Source organism: Parasteatoda tepidariorum, chromosome 2, assembly GCF_982258835.1.
Source record: "Parasteatoda tepidariorum strain Cologne lab strain chromosome 2, Ptep-v5.0, whole genome shotgun sequence".
Lineage (NCBI taxonomy): Eukaryota > Metazoa > Arthropoda > Arachnida > Araneae > Theridiidae > Parasteatoda > Parasteatoda tepidariorum.
In genome coordinates, this window is record NC_141756.1 from 52,052,343 (window position 1) to 52,078,626 (window position 26,284).

Below are 26,284 nucleotides of genomic sequence, written 5' to 3' on the forward strand. Positions count from 1 at the left end.
TTACAGTCCTGGGTAAAATAATATTGATTAGTCTTACTGAGATACAGACTTTTTATATGCAAGTTTTTATATGCGAATTTAAATAACCGAAGCTAATCGAACCAGTTTTAACTTTAAAAATTCAGCTTTTTGTATGTATCTCAATGTGCCAAATATATCAGCCTCAATCTCTATTACTGTAATAAGTCTCACAAAGTCAAGTTTAAATAGTACAGTTATGTTTAGTTTGTACAATACTCCTCTTTGTACTGTCGCTACTACTTATGATATACTGCAATTGAATTGGAAAATGAAGTTTTATGTAGACATTGTAAAAAAGTACATATGAAGCAGATTATTTGCTTGAGATTTCACTACAGTGTTTATTTATATTTTATATGATTGTATGAGAGTGTATGTTAGAAGTATCATGTTTTTCAATTCTTTGAGTCCAGTTTAGCATCAAAAATAGAGTTTTGATGCTCACATGGGCTCTTTGAGAATTAAAACACATGATTATGTAATTTATATTTGTTTCTAGTATTACTTGGTTTAGATACCTATGTATTTTCTATTGTCAATAAAATTAACTCTTAAGATAAATGTTTGTTTCTTATTCGCTTGCTTGAAACTTGAACACACTGTAAAAAAAATACGGATTCAATTGCGGCAAAAAATCAGATATACCATAATTTTAACTGTAATATTTGAGGTAAAATTACTGAATCACTTTAATTAAGTAAATATTAAATAAATATGATTTGTATTTTTATTTATTAAATTGTGATAAAAAGGATTATTCATCAGATAATTGTATAATTTAGAAAAGCACTGAATTCACATTATATTAAAATAATGACTTAAACAAAAGTTTACTTTATCATTTTTAACGAAGCATTTATCACTGTAATTAGTTTAGGAAGATGGTATAGCGCATGCGAAACTCTGCTTGGTAACTATTTTAGTAACTTTAAAATTTAAATTACAGAAAAAAATTTGTTAAAATAAAGAGTATGTAAAATATGAAGTTTTAAATGCGCAGAGAAAAAAATCGGGTAATATTATCGAACTGTATGACAATGATATTTTTGGTTAAAAAAAAGAAGAAAAAAAACTTACTTTCGATTAACAAAACCAAAGTATATGGTATTTAAACCATTCACTTGGTAATTTTTCCTTTCATATGGTAACGGATTACCAGAAATTTTGGTTTTAAACTTTTACTTCTTATTACCCCATAATAATCATACCATATTTTATTGTTAATTTTTCCAAAATCATTACTAAAGAGTTTTGGTAAAAGTAACTGAGATTTTCGATGTTCCCTTAGAGCCAGAAATTTTTACCGTATTTCTGGCTCTATTACCGTAGTTTACCATATTCTGGTAGTTTTGACGACACGTTTTTTCTCAGTGTGCTGAAACCATTTTTTCTAAATATTAATTGCAATCATATTACGGTAATATTAGCTACTGCGCAGGAAAAGGATAAGTAATACTGTCATAATATGTTTGCAATTTGACATTTTAGTAAAAATGTATACTATTGAAACTTCTTGGTCTGTCTATCTTGGTTTATCTGAACATTTTTTTCTATACTTTAAATTCGAAAGTGCTAATATAATTGAAAGAGAATGTCTTATGAAGGGTGACTCCTGTAGTATAGCGTCCTCTTTAAGGTAGTAAATGTTATTATTAGAAGTGCTAAAATTTAGTGCCAAATTCATGATTCAAAGTTAAGGATAAATTCATATTACTTTTTTAGAGAAATTCAGTAGCTGTCGTCACAGGAAAGAAATATCATAGGACTATCTCAGATAAACCGCGATAATGAAACTAAAATCCATGATCCATCTAGAATTGAGGATATTTTCTGTCATCACTATTGAGGAAGCAATACCTGACTTCCAAAGCTGTAACCAACCAAACCATGTAATAACTCTCTCTATACTCCATGTCTGGGCCTGAAGCCGAGAACGAGTATTGATGTGATAAGCATAACTAGAACCTAAAAAGAAATCACTTCCTCAAGATAATCTATTGCAACTAACTAAAATTTATAGATATAAAAAGAGAATACTTCGTTAAAAATACATAAAGAGAAATATTCAAGTCTAGCTGCATTTAGTATTTGACCTTAGCCATACATTATGCATTTGTAGTTATGTATTAAACATGTAACCTTAAATAATTATGATTAAAAAGAGACTGTTATAACTGATAAACAGAAATTAGCTTTGTTTTTAGATGTCATTATACTTTAGCATATTATTTGAAAAATAATGTATATTTTAATAAAAGTAATTTCATTTATTTAATAAAAACTCAGAAATATTAATTTTATAATACTTAACTAAACTATTGCTAGAACTCGAATAAAAAAAAGAGAATAAGTACCTGTAACATACCAACATCTGAAATTGATATTCTATTTATTTAGCAAATGTTATAACAGATATAAACTGTAAATAATTCCAGATCAAACTGCGGTAAAAAGTACCGTCACACAGGGTGCCGGTACTTTTTATGGTAAAATTCATTTTTACAGGAACATGTTACGGAACAAAGAATCCTATATACCGCAATTTTTACAATAATAATTACCATAAAATCATATAATCGCTCTATTTATGTAAATATTACTGTAAAAATTAGAGTATAATATTTTACGATAAAAAGAGATTTTACGAAAGATGCATCCAAAGTGCCAGTACTTCATACCGTAATTTGAAGCTGAATTTTTACAGAGCAGTATAATTTATTATATTTATTACTTGACCAATAAAATCTGTAGTTCGAGATGAATTTGTGTGGAAATCTAAAGTTAAATGTAAAAATTAAATTTCCAAAAAATGGTAACATTCACATGAAGTAGGCAATAAGTCTTGCTTTTAAAACCAAGGTTGAACACCCAACCCAAATTAGAGATTACGACTACCAATGTTCAATTCTATAGCCTTGTAATTTTAAACCGAATCCAGAAGACAAGGGAACTCCTAGATTAAACTTTTGTTAAATTTGCCATCTCGAAGGATTTTTCGATGAAACTAACCCACATTCATGTTACATGGAGAGAGAAGCCACGAAAACCTCCCACAGTTAGCTAGAAGACAAGGGGACTCTAGCCCATAATCCGTCTATTAAAACATTGCATAAATTTAGGTTTAAATACATCGATCTTCCAAAACCACATTTCAGTCCTTTAATTCAGGGGATAACTTTAGCAAAAATAAAAATAATTGCCATGCATAATAACAGCGTTTGTAACATTTTCAGCTGTATCACTTGCTTATTTTAAAAAATTAACAGGATCCAATTTTTTCTCTCTTCTGCTTCGCGATATGTCATGGTATCAAAGATATTCGAATAAAAGAAATAGAAACACTTATATAAATTTGTTTTTCAAAACTTTCACTCAGATATTTAGAAATACAAAGATTAGTAGCATTAGCATATTCTAAATCTCCTATAAATCAGTATTTCCATTGTAAAGTGTTTTAACAACTCTACTTTTCAAAACAACTGCTTCTATCAAGGCTGGTTGAGAAATTTGAGACGAAATTCACCCGTAATCCTCTTACATAACTACTTTATCATTTATGTAGGTTAACTCATAAATACTGCACAAGAATACTGAAATTAATTCTTTAGAATGTTTAGGCTGGCCAACTCGCAATGAGTTTGTTCTTTTTATCTGAAGACGCTACCAGTGAAACATCAAACTGTGAAATCTCGCGTTGTTCAACTAAGTGCACTTGTTCAGAACAAATTAGAGTAACTTCAAGTAATAATTAAAAGAATTTGTAAGACATTACGATGCATGGTGTTCAGTCGACTTATTCCATCTTATGCCGATATGTTTTTGTGGTATGTGTCTCTTTATGTTATGTCAAAACTCAAAGGATACCTGACGAAGATCGTCCAACGAGGACTATTTACATAGGTGCGGTAGAAACTGACTGGGATTATGCACCAGAGGGTAATTTATTGGGTCCTGGTGCAGATGAGTAAGTAAAAATATTAAAATTACCAGGAATAAATTACTGTCAATTTTTCCAGTTTTAGCTTAAAAAGCCCATCCGCTTCCGACCGAAATTAAATAACGAAGGGGTGGATACTAAATATCGAACTTGAATATCAAAGGGGTGGATATTTAATATAGAACTTAAATATCGAAGGGGTGGACATTTAATATCGAACTTAAATATCGAAGGGGTGGATACTCAATATCGAACCTTAAATATCAAAGGGGTGGATATTTAATATCGAACTTAAATATCAAAGGGGTGGATATTTAATATCGAACTTAAATATCGAAGGGGTGGATACTTAATATCGAACTTGAATATCGAAAGGGTGAATATTTAATATCGAACTTAAATATTGAAGGGATCTAAGAGGGAAAATTCTAATTATGCTTTTAATCCTTTTTATTTAATTTTCTCAGATTAACTGATGATGGATGTTTATCCTATTTTGCAGTATCTTTAGATAAATGTAAGATGCAAGGCCACCACCCAATCACAATTTGAGATCTAAACCATGCGGTATTTTTGATTGTCTATTAATTTTTTCTCTCAATATTATGTGAATAGAATTCAGTAATCAACAGTTTCTGATAGGTAGAGAAATAGCAAATAGTTTCTGCATTATTTTTTTGATGAATATCTTTGTTTTCACTTAATTAGCGCCATCCAAATTGGTATTCATTAGTTTAAAATGTAATAAAATTAAATTTTAAAAAATCTAAAAACTGACAAACATATACTTTTAAATTACTGAAAACTGCAAATAGCACCATTTTATTGTTTTAAAGTTTTAAGAAGAAAAAAATGATACAGGTTCTAAAAATAATCAAGCACTATTTTTCCTTATCTAATAAAGTGACCCCTTTATTTTCTACTTTCTTTGAAGGATATTGTGCTGTTTAATAGTACTATATTATCAAAAGTATGTTAAGTACGAAAAATATCCAGAAAACAAAAAAAATTTACATGACAAAGATGGCAAGGGTAGAGTCCTCTTAAGATAAAAGTTTGAAGAAAACAGTAGCTGAATATTTTTATTTCTTTGCAAATAAGAAGCAAAAAATTTTATAAATCTGAGGGAAAATATATAACGCTATTTATTGATATTACAATTATTGAAATTTCTTATATTTTTCAATATACGTTGGAAATTTCCGATTTAGTGTGACATCACAGCACAAGGTTATCAATTCAGTTCAAAACTTAATTTATAAAATAGTTATTTTTGGCAGTTTGGAAAGTTTTTAAAAAAAACGTCTGTTTCATAACTTAAGCTATTCGTGTGTGTCAAAGCATTGCAAAATCTTTGAAATCCAGGATTCAATTTATATTTAACTAACATAAGCATTAGAAAATATTTTTCCGAGCACCAAGTTCATCACACATTCCAACCCTATACAGGAGAGTTTTTTTCCTAAGCGTACAAATTAAAATTAAATAACCAAAATCACGGATGTTTAGAGGATCTTGAAAATGATTGTTGCTATAACATGTTTTGAATTTTGTTAAAAGCATTTAAGTACTTTTAAACTCTCATCAAGAAGTTATAGCATTAAAGTGTAACAAATTATCGTAACAAAACTATCTCAGAACCTTAAGAAATGTGCAAAAATATTTAAAAATAAAAATTTCTCTTTAAAGAAACAGAAAAATTTATCAACTGTACATTTTACGAAGTTTAACTAGATTTTATTTTAAGAATGATATTGTAATTTAAACTTGAAGCACTACAATCTATTTACAGACATTTTGCACGAAAATTATTTAGCTATTAGCTTATATTTCTTGATACTAATAGTAATTTATTTTATTGTTGACATTTTCTTATCTTTTTAAAAATAAGGTAAAATTGAATTTTCAGATAGCATACCAAAAATGCAGATTTTTTCGACAGTTAATAAACAAATTTGCTTAATAAGCCAAAATATTCAATATTTAAAACACTCATTTGGTAAGTTTTCCTTCCATATGCTAACGGCTTACCGGAAATACTAGTTTTCCAAATTATAGTTCCAATAACCAAACATTTACTAAAAATTACAAAACTGAGAAGTAAACTTAACCGAATAAATGGTTTTTATGTCATGCTCTAAAGTATCATGATAAAATTACGAAATTCTTCCACATTTAGCAAATTTCAACACACATTATCAAACCATATTTTATTGGTTATTTTACCAGTTTGTTTCGGAAAAAAAGGACAGAATTTTTTTGATTTCCCATAGAGCCAAAAGAAACGGAAAATTTCACCATATTCTAGTAATATTGGCCATATTTTTTTTTTCTCAGTCTAGTTAAAAACACATGATTTTGAAATGCTTCTCATTATGCGTAAAAATATTTAATTGCGCGAGTCTAAAATTATAAATTAGACGAGTTAAAAACTTAATATTAAATGATATGTTAGATACACAGTCTACAAAGTATTAGGCACACTCTAAACATTATATTATATCCATAACATTGTACCGTGCCCATACATGCGCTTTTAAAAAGTATATCAGAAAAATTTTCTGCAACACACTCGATGCACTTTTTACAATACATTAGATGGATTTTACAGGTTTGAATACTTATTTTAATTACTCAAATAAATCAATAAAGAGTTGAAATCTTTGCTAAATTTTAAATCAAGAGTTTATTATATTTTTAATTATATGTTCTTAAAATAAATTCAATGCTAGTCATGTTTTAAATTTTACATCAAACGTGTTTATAATTTTTAAGTATGCTTTCTTAAAATATTCATCAAACTGCATAAAATTTAGTATTAAACTATTTAAAATTGTTCTACATTATTTTAGAAGGTTCTTATACATTCCCGCCAAATTGATTAAACAGGAAAATCAATAAATATTTGCTGCTCCATAGTGATTCGAAAAATTATCCAATGAGCTTCATGTTTAGTGATAAAACCGAATTCTTTGGCAGTTTAACTAACGGTGCGGCCCTCAGACATTAACTCATTTTTTAATTTATTTTCCCAAATCTTGACGCATTGTAAATTAAACAGGGGAAGGAGGATTTTTTGCTGCATTGAAGCAATTGATTTTGTCTAATTTGGGAGTAGGAAATTCAAATCTGAAATTAATTTTGCACCAACAGCTACATTTTTTTTCCTTATAAATGACATTTTTAGTCTATTTTCTGTTTTTTAAAAGCGTTATATATAGCATGGGGTCGTGCAAGTGTTGCGACATACCTCTTGGGAAGTAAAGACACATCATAAAGATTAAAATTGCCTAGAAATCCATTCCCAGAAATGCCATCGTATGCGGCTAGCGACGCTTTCCTATTGTGACCTGTTCAGAAGCACACGAAGAAGCAGATCGTAATAGAGAAGCGTTCCTAGTGGCGTATGATGACATTTCCGAGCATTAATTCTCACGCAATTTTAATTTTCCCTTTCTCTCCCAGAAGTATGTTGCATCATTTATGCGACCCATTGTTATACATAACGTTTTTAAATTTATTCAACAAAAAAAATGACTAAAAAGGTCATTTAAAAACTGATTGCAGATCGGAAATCAGCGAAACGAAAGTATCCAAGACCTGCGAAAAAAATCTCATTCAGCAGTACAAAAAAAAAACTTATTCCCCAGCTTTATTTCTTTTGAAACTTTCTAAATTTTTTTCTGGATTATTTAATTTTCTTAATAATGGTTTTTTAATAATGATAAACACATGTATAAAAAGAATTCATTGGCATTTGTGTACAAACATAAAACTATCCAAGCCCAAAAAATTTGATTTTTTTTTTTTATCAAAGCTAAACATAAGAAATTAAAGAAAATTGCGATCACTTTATTATGATCACTGCTAACCCATTGGTCAAATGCTTTTTTTTTCTGGTTTGACTCCGATAAACACCACAACATTTCAAATCATGGATTGCAAAAACTGTCTCAATTGATGTTTGTCGTCGAATTGGTTTTCAAATCCTGGCTATATGCGTGTTTCAAGAAGTCACAAAATACTTTTCCTTCTTCAGTATTCATATTTATATTAAAATCACCGTAAAGGTAGTAATTACAAGTTAATAATAAAAGTAATATAAAAATACTTTAAATTATTATTATGTAAATGCATTAAGAATGACTGCTGGGGAAAATAAAGAGAAAAAAAGAATTCTAAAAAAATTATCAAACAGCAACGGTCGCCATAGGAAGGCATGCAATGACGACGCATGCGAACTGTTTACTATTACTCTTAAATACAGTTGAAAAGTATGATAACGTCCAAATAAAGTGCGCACGCCATAAAACCCAAAACAAGACCCATTTTGTCAATGGTTAAAAGTCTTTAAACATCTCATTTTAATGTCATTTCTTTAATAAGTCAAATACATAGTTAATTTCGATATTCATATTCAAACAGTAAAAAAAAAATGCATTGCCTAAAAACAAATGCCTAAAAACAAACCTCGGTTTATAAACTCTACAAATTTACGTAACTCTCAATTGCAAATTTTTTAATAGGTACAAAGAGCTTTATTTATCAAAAAGTTCTGATCCCTTAAAACTGGGTCAGATATACAGGAAAGCAATTTTATGGGAATACACAGATGAGACATTCACAATACAGAAACCAAAAGAGCCATGGATGGGAATACTGGGTCCAGTACTCCAAGGAGAGGTGGGTGACATATTGAATATTGTATTCTACAACATGGCTAATCACCCACTGTCAATTCATCCTCATGGAGTCCGATATCAAAAAATTCATGAAGGTAAAGTTTTTCCTTTCTTAAGTGTGAGTTATCATTATTTATCTGTATTTATCTTTATTTATCTGTGTAGTTATCTTTTTTAATAATACTAAATGAATGAGAATTGCATAGCAGCCTATGACGAAATGGCGAGCTCCACAATTTAGTTGCCTAAGTCGTAACTTACGAGTTGTTTTTGAGCCGATTTGATTGGAATTTGCAATAACATAAAATTAAGATAATTTGTGTAAATATATGCTCTGCAAAAATTTTCTGTTTGAAATGCTCCTGAAGAGCAAGTCCATGGTAGAGAAAGAAAAAACCCTAGCGGTGCTCGAGGACACCTCTGGTTATTGGTTGCTATGCAATTCTCAAACTTAGTGTTATGCACAATATCCATTCCAATATTTTCCTCTTCTTCTTAATCACCCTGTATGCAACAGTTAAATTAGCAAACAGGTAATATAGATATCCTGATGTGGAATGACAGACTACTGACACTTGAAAAGAGGCATTGAAAGCTACAATTCAACAGCTGACTTTACTTACTTGAAAGCTACTTACGAATATAAATGTTAAAGTAATATATGGTTGGAAGTGCACTACAAGCTACTTACGGTTCTTAAATTTAATTTATTAATCATTCACTTAATTTAAAAATCTGCGGTCGAATGACATATTTTTGTAATAATTTTTTTGTCGACAAGAAATGCAAAGTTGCTGGGAATAAAGATTTAGAAATAGCTAATTAGAGTGGTTATGTTCCATTTATGCCAAACGCTCATAGGTGATAAGTTTCCTGGACATTCCGCTCCGCTAAATATGCAGTAAGTTAAAAAAAAAAGTGTTTAAACTTAGAAATAATGTAAAGAAAAATTTACCTAATATCTATTCATCAAAAATCTATTGAAACAATATATTTTTTTATTAAGTAAGCTTTTCTTATAAGCCTGCTTTTTTTTCCTTTAATGTATGCATATGGAGGTAATGTAATTGAAGTTGCCACTGCTTTTAAATCCCTCATATAGTTACATATGAATAGTAAAGTAGTAGATAAAAATAATAACTAATTATCATAATGTACATTCTTCTCGAAAGTTTTCGTTGGATAATTTCTTATAGATTTTATTTTTAAAAAAATTATTTTTAGATGGATAAGACAATGATAAAAAATATTGAAGAGGTTAAATATTTGGCTGATGCTTTGATTAAACTTTCCAAACTACAAATATTTCAGACTGCAACCGCCTATTTTAAAGGTTAATAATTTAAATAAATTGGAAATAAAATATGTTTATTCATAAAAAATACATTCTTGTATATGATTTCATAACTGAATACTTAGCAATCGTGAATTGACATGTCATTCAAAGCACAAAAATATTAACCTTTGTAAACCATAAGCTTCACCGATATAAATAATTAGCACAAATAGTAGTACGCAATAGTTATTATTTTTTATTTAAAAAAATACAGGTGTGTACACTGGAAAAGTACAAGAACAAAATATCTAGGATCAAAATTTCATGAGATAATTTCTCCAGATCCAGATAAAAAAAATATGAAAGATACTGAAACTGCTCAAATTAAAAGTCTAAATAGTTTCTCTTCAATTTATCCTAAGAAATTAAAAGTTTTTAATGAAAAAACGTGCACTTAATAATTTAATAATGCAATTCTGATAATCCTGCTCTAATCATATGAATTTTATTATAAATTCAAGAATTATATGATAATAAATTTATTTTATTCCAATGAGTCAATTTTGGTGGAAATGTATTTTCAGGGGCTCTGTATGATGACAATACGACAGAAAGCGAAAAAGTAGACGATAGAGTACAACCTGGTTCCAAACACACCTACAGATGGCTTATGAATGACCATGACGCTCCAACAGAAAATGATCCAGATTGCTTGACATGGATGTATCATTCCCACAGACATGGTGAAACTGAACTACATGCTGGAGTTCTCGGTCCTCTCCTTGTTTGTAAGAAAGGTGATACGAACATATTTTTAGAATTTTTTTTCTCAAGAGAAGGAGGATAATTAAAGCCATGATAGTAAACTTGATGATAAATATATGATTATTAATAGTCTAATGGAAAGTTATAAATAATTTATGTATTGTTAATAGTCGAATGGATACACACAAAGAAATGCAGAAAATTAAGTAGGCATGCTAAATGGAATGGTTGGATTTCTGAGTAGCAAAAAAATGGTATCGGTATGAAATTGCATTAATCAAAAGCGCTGGTTTATCATCTTTCATTTTGTGATGATATAACTATTAAACTTTCTGTCATGAGTAAAATTGCTTGGGTCGTATGATTAGATGATTAAAGTTATATATAATTAAGTATTTTTATTTGATAAATATTTATGAACATTTTGATACACAAAGAGTTTTGTTTTATGAGAGATTGATGACCCTTTCTAATTGTTGTCATAGTCGCGTAAAAAGTAGTACTAAGAAAGGGGGAGAAATTTTAAGTATTTATTTCTCGTCGAGCATTAGTGGCATCGTTCAGTATAAGCAAGCTGGCAAGTTGTAAAAGATATTGTTGATATCTAATCAGTAATGTGTGGTTTGAAATATTCAGGGTAAAATTGAGATTTTAAAAGCTCTATGAAGAGACTTTACAGCGATTCATTTAGTTTATGTTCTAGTAAATAGGTTTAAAATTCAATTATTAAAATCGGAGTAGATAAAATTTATACGGATAATTTATGCTCTTTTAAGTTAAATGGAAACAATACCACATAAAGTTCTGAAATGAAGAATACTTTTATTGAAATGCAATCTGGGGAAAAATAAAATGTAATTTTTAATTTAAGCAATTAAATGTTGTAAAAGCTCATTTTCTAAATTTGATCATCACAGGAACATTGCAGAAAAAAGAAGTGGATCGTAGAGTTGTGTTAGTTTTTATGAATTTTGATGAAAGCAAAAGTATTTATATTGATGAGAATATTGACAGACAAGCTCCATCAATGGCAAAAGAAGAAAAAGAAACGCTGAAAAAAGACGCAGAATTCAGAGTAAGTTCTGTATTAAAATAATTTACATTTATGATTTAAAGAGTACTTTTTTTCTCGGAAAGTAATTAAAAGTCAATTACTGTGATTTAGGTCAACTTAATTTGTAATTGCGCTTTTTAAAAATGAGTCTATTATACGCAATTCAGTCACATTAATGCGCCCACCGCCTACTTTCGAAGCTAACATGAAATAACCAGCACAAAAGTCAGGGGGCAGAAGTCGCAGTCGTTTTGGTTGGCCGGAGTGGCATTTTGCCCTTTCATCATCTGGTGAGGATCGTTGAGATGGAAAATCTTCTAGTCCTTGTAGCCTAGAAATAGGACAATTTCGCAATCAGAAATAGCAAGTCAACTGATCAATGTGAACCATCTATCGAAAGTAGGCGTGTTCAAATCGAAGTAATTGGCAGTACTATCGTTGGAGGGTTTATAAAGGGTGACAACGGAAAGCGAGTCTTAGATAATGCAGAAGCAGAGTGATATTTGTCAGACGTTGAAAAAGGCATGATCATAGACTTCCGGATCAGGGGTGCAAATGTTTTTAAAACTATTATTTTGTTAACTGTTCGCGTTAAACTATGATAAAAGTATATAGTACAAGGCACAATGGCACTATCAAAAATTTTTGACAAAAAAGATGTCATGCACCACAAATCATGGATTACAATGGTTATCGACAGTTGTGGAGATATCTGGTGTAAAAAGATGTGCAAAACGGTGATCAACAGAAAATTCAGTCTTGAATCCTCAACCACTTTATCCACAACAATAGAGTCGGCATGGCTTCATGCTCCTGCAAATGGTTTCTAGAAACTCAATGACTCTCTCTTTCAGATCGTCCTGCGATGGACCGTGTTCGAGATGCTGATATTCTGGCATTTGGCAGATGATCACATTAAAGGGACTGCATAAGTGGAACACAAAGCAAAATTTTTGATATGTATTTAGATAAAATTTCTTATTTAAAAAACAATCTTGGAAACTATCAGAAAAATTTTGAAAAGTAACTCAGTCGGGATGTCAATTACAGTCGTAATATTTGCACATCTCTTAGTAAGCTCTGGGAATATTCAGTATGCTAATAAGCTTTACCAACTTACATGCAATCTTTTTTCTTTTTTCATTTTCTCAAACTTTGGCAGTAGATTTTTGGAAAATGAAGAAAATATTAATTTTATTTTCTTTCTAAAATTTTGCTATTAAAAAAGTAATTGAATTTAATGTGAACATAATGCTTGAAGAATTTCCTACTTTACATACAATTGTTCAATTAGAACCATATTACTTTTAATGTATATAAAAGTGCCATTTAAGCAATTTTTAAAACTATTCCATTGGCATTTGTTTTAAAATTGTTTTATCTACATAACTAAAAGCCATCTTATAATAAATTTAAAACTTAAAATTTTTTGCACTTTTCCACGTCGGATGTATTCTTGCTAGAATTAATAACTTAAAGTTTTTCAAGAGAATCATGCATTTATTGTCCTAAAAAATAGAAATTTAATGTTTATTTATCAGAAAACTATTCTTACTTTCCAATAATGATTTTTTGCAATTTCTACGCATTTTAGCAGCAAATTATTTGAAAGGAAATGTTAACTTGATTAATTTAAAAAACACTGTTTTGAACCATCGATTATAATATTTTTTCTTTCTTTTTCGAGGCGTCAAATTTGATGCATACCATCAATGGTCTTGCATTTGGCAACTTAAAAGGACTCGAGTTTTGTGTAAATGATAGAGTAAGCTGGCACCTGGTAGGTATGGGTGACGTCGTCGATGTTCACACAGCGAGCTTTGGTGGACATGTAGTTCGATGGAACGGGCACAAGTAAGATTCCAGGTTTTTTTTCCAGACTTTTACTAAAATCATGTACATTAAATATTTATTCCTCAAAAAGGCACAAAGTATTGCACTTTATCCCTTTTCTGCAAAATTTTAACATTTCTGATTATTTTGAATTATTTTGGTTAAAATCAGTTTAAAGTATTATATTTAGCTTTTTAATAATTTATGATGTGACAGCATGGAACGGGGATTTTTTTTCCTGCGTTACAGCTAAAATCTTTCAAACATGACTCGCTTCCAAGCAATAGATTTTCCAAACAATAATTCGAGCGTCATACGTAATACATAAAAGGGTCACCGGTATCCCATCTGCATTAAAGGGTTAAAGTCATCGCATCTTGGAAAGATCTGTAAAGACAACTTGCGCCCTTAGTACTGGCACTCAGAGTGCAACATTCGTAAAATTTTATGCTGTAATTATTACAGTAATATTATCTCAATTACAGTGATTCGGTAAATTTTACTATAAATATCAGACCTTTTGTTCTGTAAAATTTCACAATGAAAATAGACTTTACGGTGAAAAGCACTGACACTCATAATGCCAGTACCATTCACCAAACTGTTTTACATGAATTTTTTACCCTGTATGATTTTTCTTATTATTAGCATCAATGGTATGCAAACAAACTTTGATTTTTACTAGTAAACGTTTTGCTTATTCAAAATCTTGAATCTCTAAGTGATTGAAATTGCAACATGCCTTCTTGTTGTAATAAAAATCGACAGTTTATCTTACAATTCAAGCCACGTTTAGAAGATATTTTGTATTTTCATGTTGCTGGTTTCAACTGTCTCTAAAGATGTTCTACGAGAACAAAAATACGTGTTTATTAAGTTGATCTCAGTTAACAAAGTGTTATTGTAAAGCAATCTCTCTCTGATATCCTTAGCCATTTGCTTACTGGCCTTTATTCCTCTACAAAGCGCAGGCTGCTCTGCATCATAAAACTTATTTTTGAAATAGTAGTTATAACTGAGTAATATACACCGAAGAGTCATTACATTATGACCACCCTCCATCTATAACAATGGGCTCACCCAGGTTTTCATGGTTTCTCACCCAGGAACAATGTTTTCATGGGGCACATTAGGACCCATAATCCTCGTAGAACAATCCCTGACGTCTGTAAGGTACTTGAACATAGTTGCAGACCAGGTTCACCCATTCATGGCAACAGCTTTTCCCGCGGGAGATGGTGTTTACCAACAGGATAATGCACCATGTCATAAGGGTTGAATCGTCATGAATTGGTTCGAGGAAAATTCCAGTGACTTTCAAGTCATGTCTTGGCCCCCAAATTCACCTGACCTTAATCCAATATAGCATTTGTGGTCCTACTTGGAAAACCAAATTCGTGCTGCCACGCTACCCCCTCGCAATGTGAGGGAATCAGAAGACCAGTTGGTGAGCGCTTGGTACCAGATACCTCAGATTACCTATCAGCACCTTGTGGAATTAATGTCACTGCGGGTGCTAGCAGTTTTGAGGGCTAAAGGTGGTCCTACATGTTATTAGCAGGGTGGTCATAATGTAATGGCTCTTCGGTGTATATCAGGTAGCTCCTAAGTTCTTATTAAAAAAATACAATTATATTTGTTTAAAAGAATCAGGAAAAACCAGGGCTCGAAAAAACTCAGAAATTTTACCTGTCCCTGAGGACGGCTTGTCCAACAACGAACCCGTCCTCCTTTGAAACTAACCCGTATCTTCTAAATAAATAAAAATATAATTTTCTCTTATTTATTACTAACATTTATATAAATTGCACAATGAATTAGTAGTTACAAGGATTACAAATACTAAGATTACACTATACAGTAATGAATGAAATACTAAGACACTAATAGTAATCTAGTATTTCTTTTATGAAATAATTTAATGACAAAGGTCAAGTTATCTGGAATGTCAATTTATCCGAGGATACAGCGTTTTTTAAATGAATCAAATATGACGCTTACCAGTTCCACAATCAAGCCAATGATTTTTAGAGGTTTCTGCACAGAAATCTGAAGGGGGTTTTCCATTTAGGTAGATGTTCATAATTGCTTTTAACGCTTCTTGTTTAAGAACAGTACATCATGTGTTTTTTTTTGTTTTTTTTGTTTTTTTTTTTGTAAGTTCGTTGCTGAAAAGCCTATTTTAACTGCTGCAGTACTCCCAGACAGAAAAAAACATTAATTCCACCATGTGCTGTATGTTGCTGTATTGTGGGTCATTTTGCCGCATTAGGTCTTAATAAGTAGCTTGGGCTAGAAGGGCTGAGTTTTCTGGTGTTTAACGATGCTATGTATCTTAAATTTTAATGACACCCATTAAAATTTAAGATGTATGCCAACAAAAATTGAAAATGTATCACGAACATTAACGGGAAAAGAGCCGTCCGTGCGGACGTCAGATTCGAGAAATTCGTTGTCCGCGGGGAATTTCTGACGGACGGGTTGTTTTTCGAGCCCTGGGAAAAACCATTTCTAAAATAAAATCTAGGTTACAACTTACTTACTTACTGTGACGTTAACAAATTATCCATACTACATTTTTGATTTAAAAATCCATTTTTTTTCTTTCAGAACGGATGATATCAATCTATTTCCAGCAAAATTCACAACCAGTTACATGGTAGCAAGACGAGTTGGTGTTTGGCCTATTCGCTGTGAGGTTGGATCCCACGCGCATTGTAAGTTTTTTAAAAGAACAATGCAATTAAATAAAACCTCATGCAAAAATACAAAGCGCAATAAACTACAAAAATCTATTATTAACCTTCAAAGTAAAAATAGATCATTAAAATAAACTTACAATATAATTCTGTGCAAGATTTTAACATTCAACTTTAAAATAAAAATAAAATTTTTTCAGGCATTTCATAAGCATTTTATACCATATATCTATATATACTACTTATAAAAAGTAACAGAACTGTAGATATAGAACTAAAATTATACCCCCAAACATTAAAAATGCATAATTTTAAAAATAATTGTCGTAGTCAAGTAATAAATAATATTTTTTGTAAAATTTCATATTAAAGCACCAGTGATCCCCGAACATGAAAAAAGATGCATAAATAATTTTAAGAAATATCCGAGCTAAATTCGGAGAAAATATTTTTATGTTTGCAAAATTTTATATTAAAGCATACTAAACAAAAGTTGATTAGTTGATTGAAAAGTTGATGTTGTAAGGCAGAGGGAATGGATGTAAAACGACGAGAATCTACTCAATAACTCGGTAATCCTAAAAAGCTTCTCGAATGTAAAACACATTTGTAGTCGTATTTAACGAAATATTTCATTTTAATTTCTCTAAAATATAGTTTTTAAACAAACTTGAAAAAGAGTTCGCTGAAAATAATGCATGAGTTAATTGAATTTAAAATTTATTTCTACTCATTTCATTTTTATTTCGATAAAATATTATTTTAAAACAAACCTGAAAAAGACTTCGCTAAAAATCAACAATCACGTGAGTTAAATTAAATTTTAAATTTATTTCAATAAATTTTCTTTTTATTTGAATAAAATATCGTTTTAAAACAAAATTGAAAAAAAGTTCACTAAAATAAAGAATTACACGAGTTAAATTAAATTTAAAATTTATTTTATTTCATTTCAATAAATATTGTTTTATTATTTCAATTAAATATTGTTTTAAAACAATCTTGGAAAAGAGTTTGCTAAAAATAAAGAACTACATAAGTTAAATTAAAATTAAAATTTATTTAAGCTTATTTCATTTTCATTTCAATAAAATATCGTTTTAAAACAAACTTGAAAAAGAGTTCGCTAGAAATAAACAACTACATGAGTTAAATTGAATTCAAAATTTATTTCATTTCATTTCGATTCGTTTCATTTTTATTTCTATAAAATATCGTTTTAAAACAAACACGAAAAAGAGTTCTCCAAAACTAAACACTTACATAAGTCAAATTAAATTTATTATTTGGAAAAATATCTTTAAGAACGGTTTAATATTGATCTGTATCAATAATTGTCTTTATTTTTTCCTCAAATAAGCTGGCATGGAAACATTCTTTCGAGTTCGGCAATGTGAGAATTCTAAACCTGATGAACAGACGACAGTTAAAGGAAAGTTTAGAGAAATATACATTGCAGCTGAAGAAGTTGAATGGAATTATGCCCCAACAGGTTTTAATTTTTTAAGTGGCACAAACCTCACAGATGATGCGTAAGTATATATGTGACATCATTACATATTCATGTATGTTACATTATCTCATGTTCGTTCAAAACGTTTAATTACATTAAACTATAAATTAAAAGCAAATTGCTCATTTATTGTCTAATCAATTTATATTTTATATACTTCTAGAGAGAAAAACACCCTGTTGTCCAAAACTAAAACTTAGTTTTCTATGCTAATTCTTCAGTTTTCTAAGAACAGAATATAAAAAAGTAGTATAAAGTAATAATAATAAATTAGTAATATCAGGAAGTAAAACATAAGTAATTAGAAATATAAATTAGATATTTTTTTAAGTTGTTTTTAATTAAAAAATAATACATATTGACGCAATTGTAAGATTTTCTAATGACTTGCTCTGGGTTTATTGCAAACATTCGAAATTATACGAAAAAAAGGCAAAAATTATCTTTTCTTTCATTTGCTGAAAGATTTTCTCATAAGTATTTCAAGCATAGTTAGGCTATCAAAGCACAGAAAGGCTAATTTCAATAATAATATTAAAGAAACAAAATCCCAAAATTTGACTTTTAAAAAAAATCGAGAAAGATTCGATTTTTCATGACAAAGCAATCACACACGGGTTTAGAGAAAAAAATTTCCGGCCAAAAAATTCTAACCAAGTAGGCATTATTGGTTCAAAATACGAGAATTACATTACTGTGACTGATTAGAACCTTTATCTGTTCCATTAAAAAGTGAGACTGAGCTACATGATATAACGAGACGTAATGTAAATATTACAGACATGTACGACGTGACTGTATTGACGTGAATTGCAACAATCAAAACTTTTAGAAGTGTAGTTAGATACACTGAAGTGGTGTTTTGTTTAATACGCAATTTAACCCCCCGAGTAACAAAGAAACAATGCGTGTGTAATTGCAGAATACGAAACATTAGAGATGTAAGATAGTTGCAAGCCGAAACATTTAATCAGAAATAATTCCAATACAAATTGCCGAGGTCAAATGGCTGTACATTTTAAAGCGAAGATACGACACTACAATGTGAAAAATTCTGAATCAAAATACAGTGAAAAACATTAGCACTCTAATTGCCTGTACTTTTTATCGTCATTTCGGTTTTTAACGGGACAGGTTACGGGGATAAATATTTGACATACCGTAAAACCACTGAATCACTATAAATTAAATAATTATTACTGTAAAAATTACGGTATAATATTTTTCGGAAAAAAATGGATTTTACGGATGATGCAGCGAAAGTTCTGGAACTTTATACCATAATTTGATCCAGAATTTTTTACAGTATATTGACATGATGGCGCAAGAGCCTATACGTTGTATAAAATTGATGAATGGTTGGAACAATATAAATAATATATCATGATATCATATAGTCTGAATTTACCCCACTTATATTTTAATTCATTCGAGGTTTTAAATGTAATTTTAGACGGTAAGCTATATTTTGCGGGTCAGAAAGATTTTTAAACAACGTTTCAGAAATTATCCATCAGCCTAACTAATTACAGCACAATAAAAGAGTGTTTTCGTATTAAAGCCACTTTGGGATAAATGTCTCAACATTAAAGAGATTTTCTAAAACGTTACGGTTTCCCCTAACTCAAACGCTAACTTTATGTGAACTTCACAGCGAAAAATTCCCAACAAATCACTGTTTCGCTTAGAGATGTAAAATAATGTTACCATTTCGATTAAAGTAGTGAAAACTTACACAACAATATTATTACAAAAATACGATTGTATTAATCCCTTCCTTCTCGCTCCCGTGAAAATGACGGGATGAGGTTTCGCCCTCTATTTCTCGCTCCCGTGACATTCCCGGGCTGGAGTGTTCAGAAGTAACGCGCCAATAAGAATAAAACTAATTCAATTTTTTTGCCCGGAAAGCATTTTATTTTTCATTTTACACACCAGATGGCAGAACCAGGATATTTTTAAGGTAATTGTAAATAGTTAGTTTATCTTAAACTAGATATCGGCACTAATCAAATAAGTGTATAATATACGTGTATATAAAAAATAGGCACTTTCATGACCGCTTTCTTGAAAAATGACCGATCGTTAAGAATATGAGTACTTCCTTATATAACCCTCTTAATATAGGTTATATTAAATTATTATAACATAATCATCTGCTCTAATAATATTTTAGGTATTCTGAACCATATTTTGTGAAAGGCCCACACAGAATTGGCGGAATATACAGAAAAGCTGTTTATCGAGAATACACTGATGCTACTTTTAAGACACCAAAAGTGAGAGGACCGGATGATATTCATTTAGCTATTATGGGACCTACAATTAGAGGAGAGATTGGGGATATCATCAAAGTGACATTTAAGAACTTGGCGTCCTGGCCGTATTCCATTGAAACGCATGGGGCATACTACTTACCAAATGGTAATTTATCAGAATCTGTATATGCTGAAATATATCATTAATGAATTGATTAATTTTTTTAATTGCCTTTCGTAAGTAAATATTGTATCAGTAAGAGAAATATTCCATTAATAATCGAAGAATTTGATTATCATTTTTGAAGTGATTATAATCCACTTAAAAGTGATGAACCCGAGGAACCAAAAATGAATACGTGCGGAATATTATTCTCTTTCATTTCTTCTTTATTCTTATTCTAATTACGCTATTTTTTTACTTCCTCCATTGTTATCCAGTTTTAAATTTTAATTTATTAAATACTGTTACTATTGTAATAAAAATAGAATTAAGAGCGTGAAAATAAATGCATAAGTAAAAAAAGAAAACCAAAAAAATAACAATATTTATTAAAAAAAAAACAATAATATAAAAATTAGTAAAATTTAATTAAAAAAATAAAAAATCTTCAAAATAATTACATATTTTATCCCTTTCTAGCCTCAAACGTTAACTTATAACTGAAAAAAAGCAAGTAATAAATGAAAAATAGATATATTAGTTAAATAAATTTCATTTTAACATTTTCTTACCACTCTTAGAAAAAAGTATGATCAAAACTAACAGAATATGATAAAATTTACCATTTTTCTGACTTTGTGGAAACACCAAAAAGCTCAGTAAATTTTACCGATTTTTTTTCAAATTAACAATAAAATATGGTTTTATATATTATTAAATATCTGTTAAAATTAGATAAATATAGTAATTTTATTATAATATCTCAAAGCATGGCATTAAAAACCGTTTGTTCGGTTAAACTTACTTTAGAGTATTGTATATTTTACTAAATGTGTGGTAAAAAGAACTATAGTTTTAAAAACCGGAATTTCCACTTCATATGAATGAAAAAATTACGAAATGAATAGTTTAAATAGTATATATTAGTCTTTTAAAAAATGAAATGATTACACAGTTCGCTAATTTTACAAATTTTTTCTTCTACCTCCAAAATGCCCCTTTATTTTCTTTCAATGATTTTGATCTTTTAAGATGCTCCCACCGCGCATTTTGATTTTGTCTGTTTTTGAATAAGCAGGCATAACTAACTTCATATATGCGTTGATTCCAAATTCCGCAAGAAAAACATTGCTGATAAGCAGTTTATTACAATTTTATTATAATTTTAAATTTATAAGTTATTATAATTTTCAGAGAATTAGAAATAAAGGCATAGGAAAAAAGAGTTTTATAAATGTGTTATTAATGTGTTAATTTATTTATTAATGCATTTATTTATGTATTATTAATGTATTATTAATGTATTTATTAATGTGTTAATTAATTAAAATCATATTGTTGTTCATTAAAATCTAATTCGAAGAAGTAATAAAATATATAGTTTTCGAATATAGGCTAAAAAATATTATTTTACAAGTTTGAGCACCACGATATTTTACAAATATAAAAAATTAACCATTTTAATTAAAACAAAGGGGTTTTTATAATAATGATTAAGAAAAATATGTTTTTTTTTAATTGAACGCGATTTATTTAGAGTCAAAAGCCTCACCGACGTTTTAAATAAATCAATTAAAGAAAAACGGAAAGAGATAGATTCTACTACTAATTTATTTATTCTTAGTTAGGTTCGAAATTTTTTGCGAAGTCCAGAAAAAGAGAATGCTGGACTTTGTTCAAGAAAAGTGATAATACAATCAGTGATAATCCAATTCAGAGACTGAACTATTAATATCATAAAATGAAAATCATAGGAATTTAAAATTCAATTTAAAAATTTTCTTTTCAGAAAACATTATCAAATTAAATCAAATCTAAAAAACGAATATTACTTCATAGTGAAAATTTTCACATCAAATGTTTCTTTCTTCTCCAAATTGTATCTAAATCCTATTTAAAGATAAATTTTAGAAACATCTGAACCAATAACTAGAACAACTTTAGTACGAAGCTTCTGTTTTGAGTACATCTAGAAAGTTCCAGAAAGTTCTTAGATCTTACTACAGGAAGACGCCAAAATCAGTAAATTGGCTTATAGCTTGGATAGAGGGACAAATAAGAAATTAATTTCAATCGAATTCAAATGAAATCGAAACTTAAATAAAAATAAAAGTGATAAAAGGAATAATAGATAATAAATGAAAGATGTAAAGATAGAAAATATGTGATAAAAAACATCACAGCTCTGACTCTTTTGCCGTTGGCTAAATAGCAACCTGATCTATCTCATTCATCATTGTTTCACTCTTAAAAAAATTATTAGATAAGATCGAGATGACAGGGATAGCAAGTATATGGTTGATTTTTCAGAAAGTTCAACATTCATGAGGAATAAGACATGATTTATGAGATTTTTTTTAAATACCAATTATTAATAAAAATCAATCTACACATACTCTTGACAATAACGAAACATAATTCCATATACTCGATGAAAGAAGCAATTAATAAATGTGTTTGACCAAAAAGACGAAGAAAAATTACTCTACTTTTTCATTTGAAGGATTATTTTTTTTCTAAATAAACTAAAAGAAAGCATTTAGTGATTTGCTTTGAGAAGTATTAGAGCATTTTTCATTGATTCTTTAACCCTTTGACACAGAATTTTTATTAAACATATTTTTCATTATTTTTTCCCACTGTTTTGTATTAGCTTAGATCAAACTAAAGAAAAATATTATCTTTGGCAATTTAATAATTTATGGTTAGAAAACACCGGTCTCTTTTTCTGAGTTAAAGGTAAGATCTTTCAAACACGGCTCGCTTCGAAATAATAATGTCTCAAACTTGCACTTATTTGCCGTTATTTAAATCAAAGAGAAACAGTTATTCCTCATTGAAAGTTCTTTAAGTTACAAAATCAAAACAAAACTTTTAAACTGCTTTTTTCGGATCTTATGTTTTAATACAATTATAATACCGATAATCTAACAGATTTTTTTTAAACTATTAGACTTCTTATATAATTAGAAAATATGAAAACATATTTTTGCTATTAATTAAAGCGTTAGAAAAAATACATAAAATACATCGGTGTCCTATCTTCGTCAAAAGGTTAAAATTGCAAAACAGAATTTTCCTACACTTTTTGAAAAATTTACAGCCTATTTCATTACTATATGAATATTATTATACATTATAATATATAGAAATATTTGCGTGGTAATAAATTGGGCATTTAATAAAGCAATTTTACAATATATTTTATTTTTGTATGTGCCTGGTTTGACACTCACGCGCACAGAATAGTGACATACATACACACAAATAGACAGGCAGTCTCTCCATTCTATTATTACAGGTAAATTTATTGCTCCTTAAATGCGCAATTGTAAGGCTTTAATAGTATTTAAAGAAAAGAAAACATTCTTTCAATGAAAATTAAATTAAATAAATGCAAAAGACCCAAATGCCACACTTTCTGAAAATGCTCCATATGCATTAATTTTATTATAAGCATTAGTATCTTGAGCGTAACACGAAGGGTTAAAAATCGCTCTCGGACTGGCCAGCAACGGCTTTTTCGTTCGCGAATACAAGTAACTCTTTATTAATTGCCTTTATTACAGTAATTGCCCATTTTCACGAACTGACATCTTCATGATTTAGTAACAAACCAGAAAAAGGAATCAGCTTGAAAATCAGCTTTGTTGGAAACAACTATGCTGCGCCATACTTCACGTCATAAATTTGTTTTCGTAAGACATTCACGTTTTGCAGTTCACATTTTATCAAACCGCCTTCTTGGGAAGTGAAAGAATAGGAATGGGGAATAAGGGAATCGAAATAAAATTAGGGATTGGAACGAGTAAAGGTCTTGCCTTTATAAATATTTTTTTAACGATTTTACCACTAAAATATTTTTTTAATTGCTTTTTTACGTATCAACCTATTTTTAACGTATTTTATTGTATTTCGCATGCATTAATTTCTCTATGTAATGTGGATTTTTTTCCAATTATAATTATTATTACAGGATTTTTTTCATGGCAGCAATAAAAAACTGTTTTATATATGTAACATAAAAAGCTTCAATTAATCTTTTTATGTTAGTTTCTTTTATAAAACTTCATCCCAATTAATTATTCTAATCGAAATACTTTCTCACACTTTTAAAAGCCACATCCTGTTCTTAAATCTATTTTTGGCTCAAGTATGCATTTAATTAAGAGCAGGACATTTTTCCCTTTGCTCTGTGTGGGAAACGTTCGATCTATTTCATAAACCAATAGCAACTACTAAGAGTTCCCTCTTTCCCTAAATTAAGACATATTACGGATTTTACTTTGCAAGATTTTCCCTAACATATAACCAAGGAGCACAACTTTTCGTGTTCACTTTTACTCACTCTCATGACTGCTGTTGTCTAATAATTAATAAATAAATTTTGTACCCTCCTTCCCTACCTATGACCTGTTTTAATCGTTCCACTCGGCAACGACGTTATAAGCCGACAGGATTAAACGGTCGGGAAGGGGGTACGGTACATCAACGATATGGAATATCTCTCATTTGAAATTAAATAAATCAACTTCAGAAGAGGGTACATCAAAAATATGGAATAACTTCAAATCATTTATTCAAATGAGCAGTTAGTAAATAAGCAGTCAAATTCTTCTTCAACTAATGGCAAAGAATAATTCATCCAGTAGCTTCAACAAAAAATAAACTCTTCAATCATCAAGCGTTTAGTTTATTATAAATGATACCTACGCACAGTGGAACTAAACGATCATCCGTTTTCCATGTCTATGCTGCATATTTTGTCTACGTTCCTGAGACTACTAGAAAGCTGAGCTTCAATTTCTTTCCTTGGACAAAAACTGCATCGAACTCCTGATAATTAAAATGTTTTTATTGAAACCCTATCCCTTTGAGAAAGCGTTGATTTTGCCACTCTTAAGTGCTGAGCTGGATTTTATCGTCGATGAATTGTTTTCACACCCCGGAATGGTTTACGATGGTCTCCTTAGATGTTCGACATTCCCCTCCCACCTACTCAGAACTCAAAGAAAAATAAGCTTCAATTTCTCCATTCAGTGTTAATTTACAATTCATCTTAACGAAGAAAAAAAAAATTTCCCTAGCAGCTCTCGTCTTTGCTTTTGGAATTGTGCTCACGGAATTTCAACGCACTTTCATCGCTGATGTTGTGGTTTTCAAAATATCTTGGACTAATTCGAACATTTTCACGCATCCTTTGAGTTAAATTTTTTTACAATTCTCATAAAACAATTTCTTAAATGATTATGATTTTAATTTTTTCCCATATTTGATGTTTCAAAGTGAAACTACTTTTTATATATTAATCGTATTTACTGTTGAAATTTTTATTTTCAGTGAATTGATTGTCATAAGAAATGTTTCGAGAAATTATTTTCAAATTTATTGTTTCATGTGTTACAGCTTCTATGATTTTTTGAGTAGTAGAAATTATATCTTTGTTTTACAGTGATTAGGGTTTAAATGAAAATACCATTTAAATTTTTTTTTCTCTTCGTAATGCAACTGCAATAATTATTGAGATTCAATTTTAATATATAAATGCAATTACGGTGTGGCAAAAATTAAATCAAGAAATGTCAAAACTAATACAAATAGTTTGGAAAAATGAATAAAATACTTGTTGTTAGAATTAAAATTGAAGTACAACCAGACATTAATGCTTTAGTTCAACGTTGGTAATTAGTTCATAGCTCTGTTATAGCTCAGTAATTTCCATAAACAAATCGTTTCTTTATTTCTGAACTTTAATTCCAGCATACAGATAGGAAAATGATCAAACACAAATTGAAAAATTTAGTAACCAAATACACTTCAAAAACGCGTTTAAAATAGAAATGAAAATATTTGAATTCCCTAACAATTGTGACAAATTAAATTATCAATTAAGATCTCTGCACAAAAATTACTTTAAAAAATGTCCGAACTAAAATTTTTGAAAAAAAAAATTATGTCCAAAAAAGAAAAGAAAGAAAGAAAGAAATATTAATACAAAAAAAAAGAAATTAAAGGTAATTTGCAAATTAACCAAACTTGCACTTCAGATTAAAAATAAGGAAAATAGCTAGATCAGTCAAAAA

The 26,284-nt window shown here is 29.4% G+C and overlaps 1 protein-coding gene across 1 annotated transcript in view; it reads left to right on the plus strand.

Moving 5' to 3' along the window:
- The first annotated feature begins 3,619 nt into the window (after nucleotides 1-3,619).
- The window catches only part of LOC107453698 (hephaestin-like protein), a 41,578-nt gene continuing 18,913 nt past the window's right edge, over nucleotides 3,620-26,284 (plus strand). Inside the window, exons 1-8 of the mRNA XM_087157328.1 lie at nucleotides 3,620-3,985; nucleotides 8,485-8,735; nucleotides 10,501-10,713; nucleotides 11,599-11,756; nucleotides 13,423-13,589; nucleotides 16,179-16,285; nucleotides 17,628-17,799; nucleotides 19,957-20,204. Coding sequence (XP_087013454.1) covers nucleotides 3,795-3,985; nucleotides 8,485-8,735; nucleotides 10,501-10,713; nucleotides 11,599-11,756; nucleotides 13,423-13,589; nucleotides 16,179-16,285; nucleotides 17,628-17,799; nucleotides 19,957-20,204 — 1,507 coding nt within the window. The 5' untranslated portion in view covers nucleotides 3,620-3,794. The remainder of the gene's footprint in view (nucleotides 3,986-8,484; nucleotides 8,736-10,500; nucleotides 10,714-11,598; nucleotides 11,757-13,422; nucleotides 13,590-16,178; nucleotides 16,286-17,627; nucleotides 17,800-19,956; nucleotides 20,205-26,284) is intronic.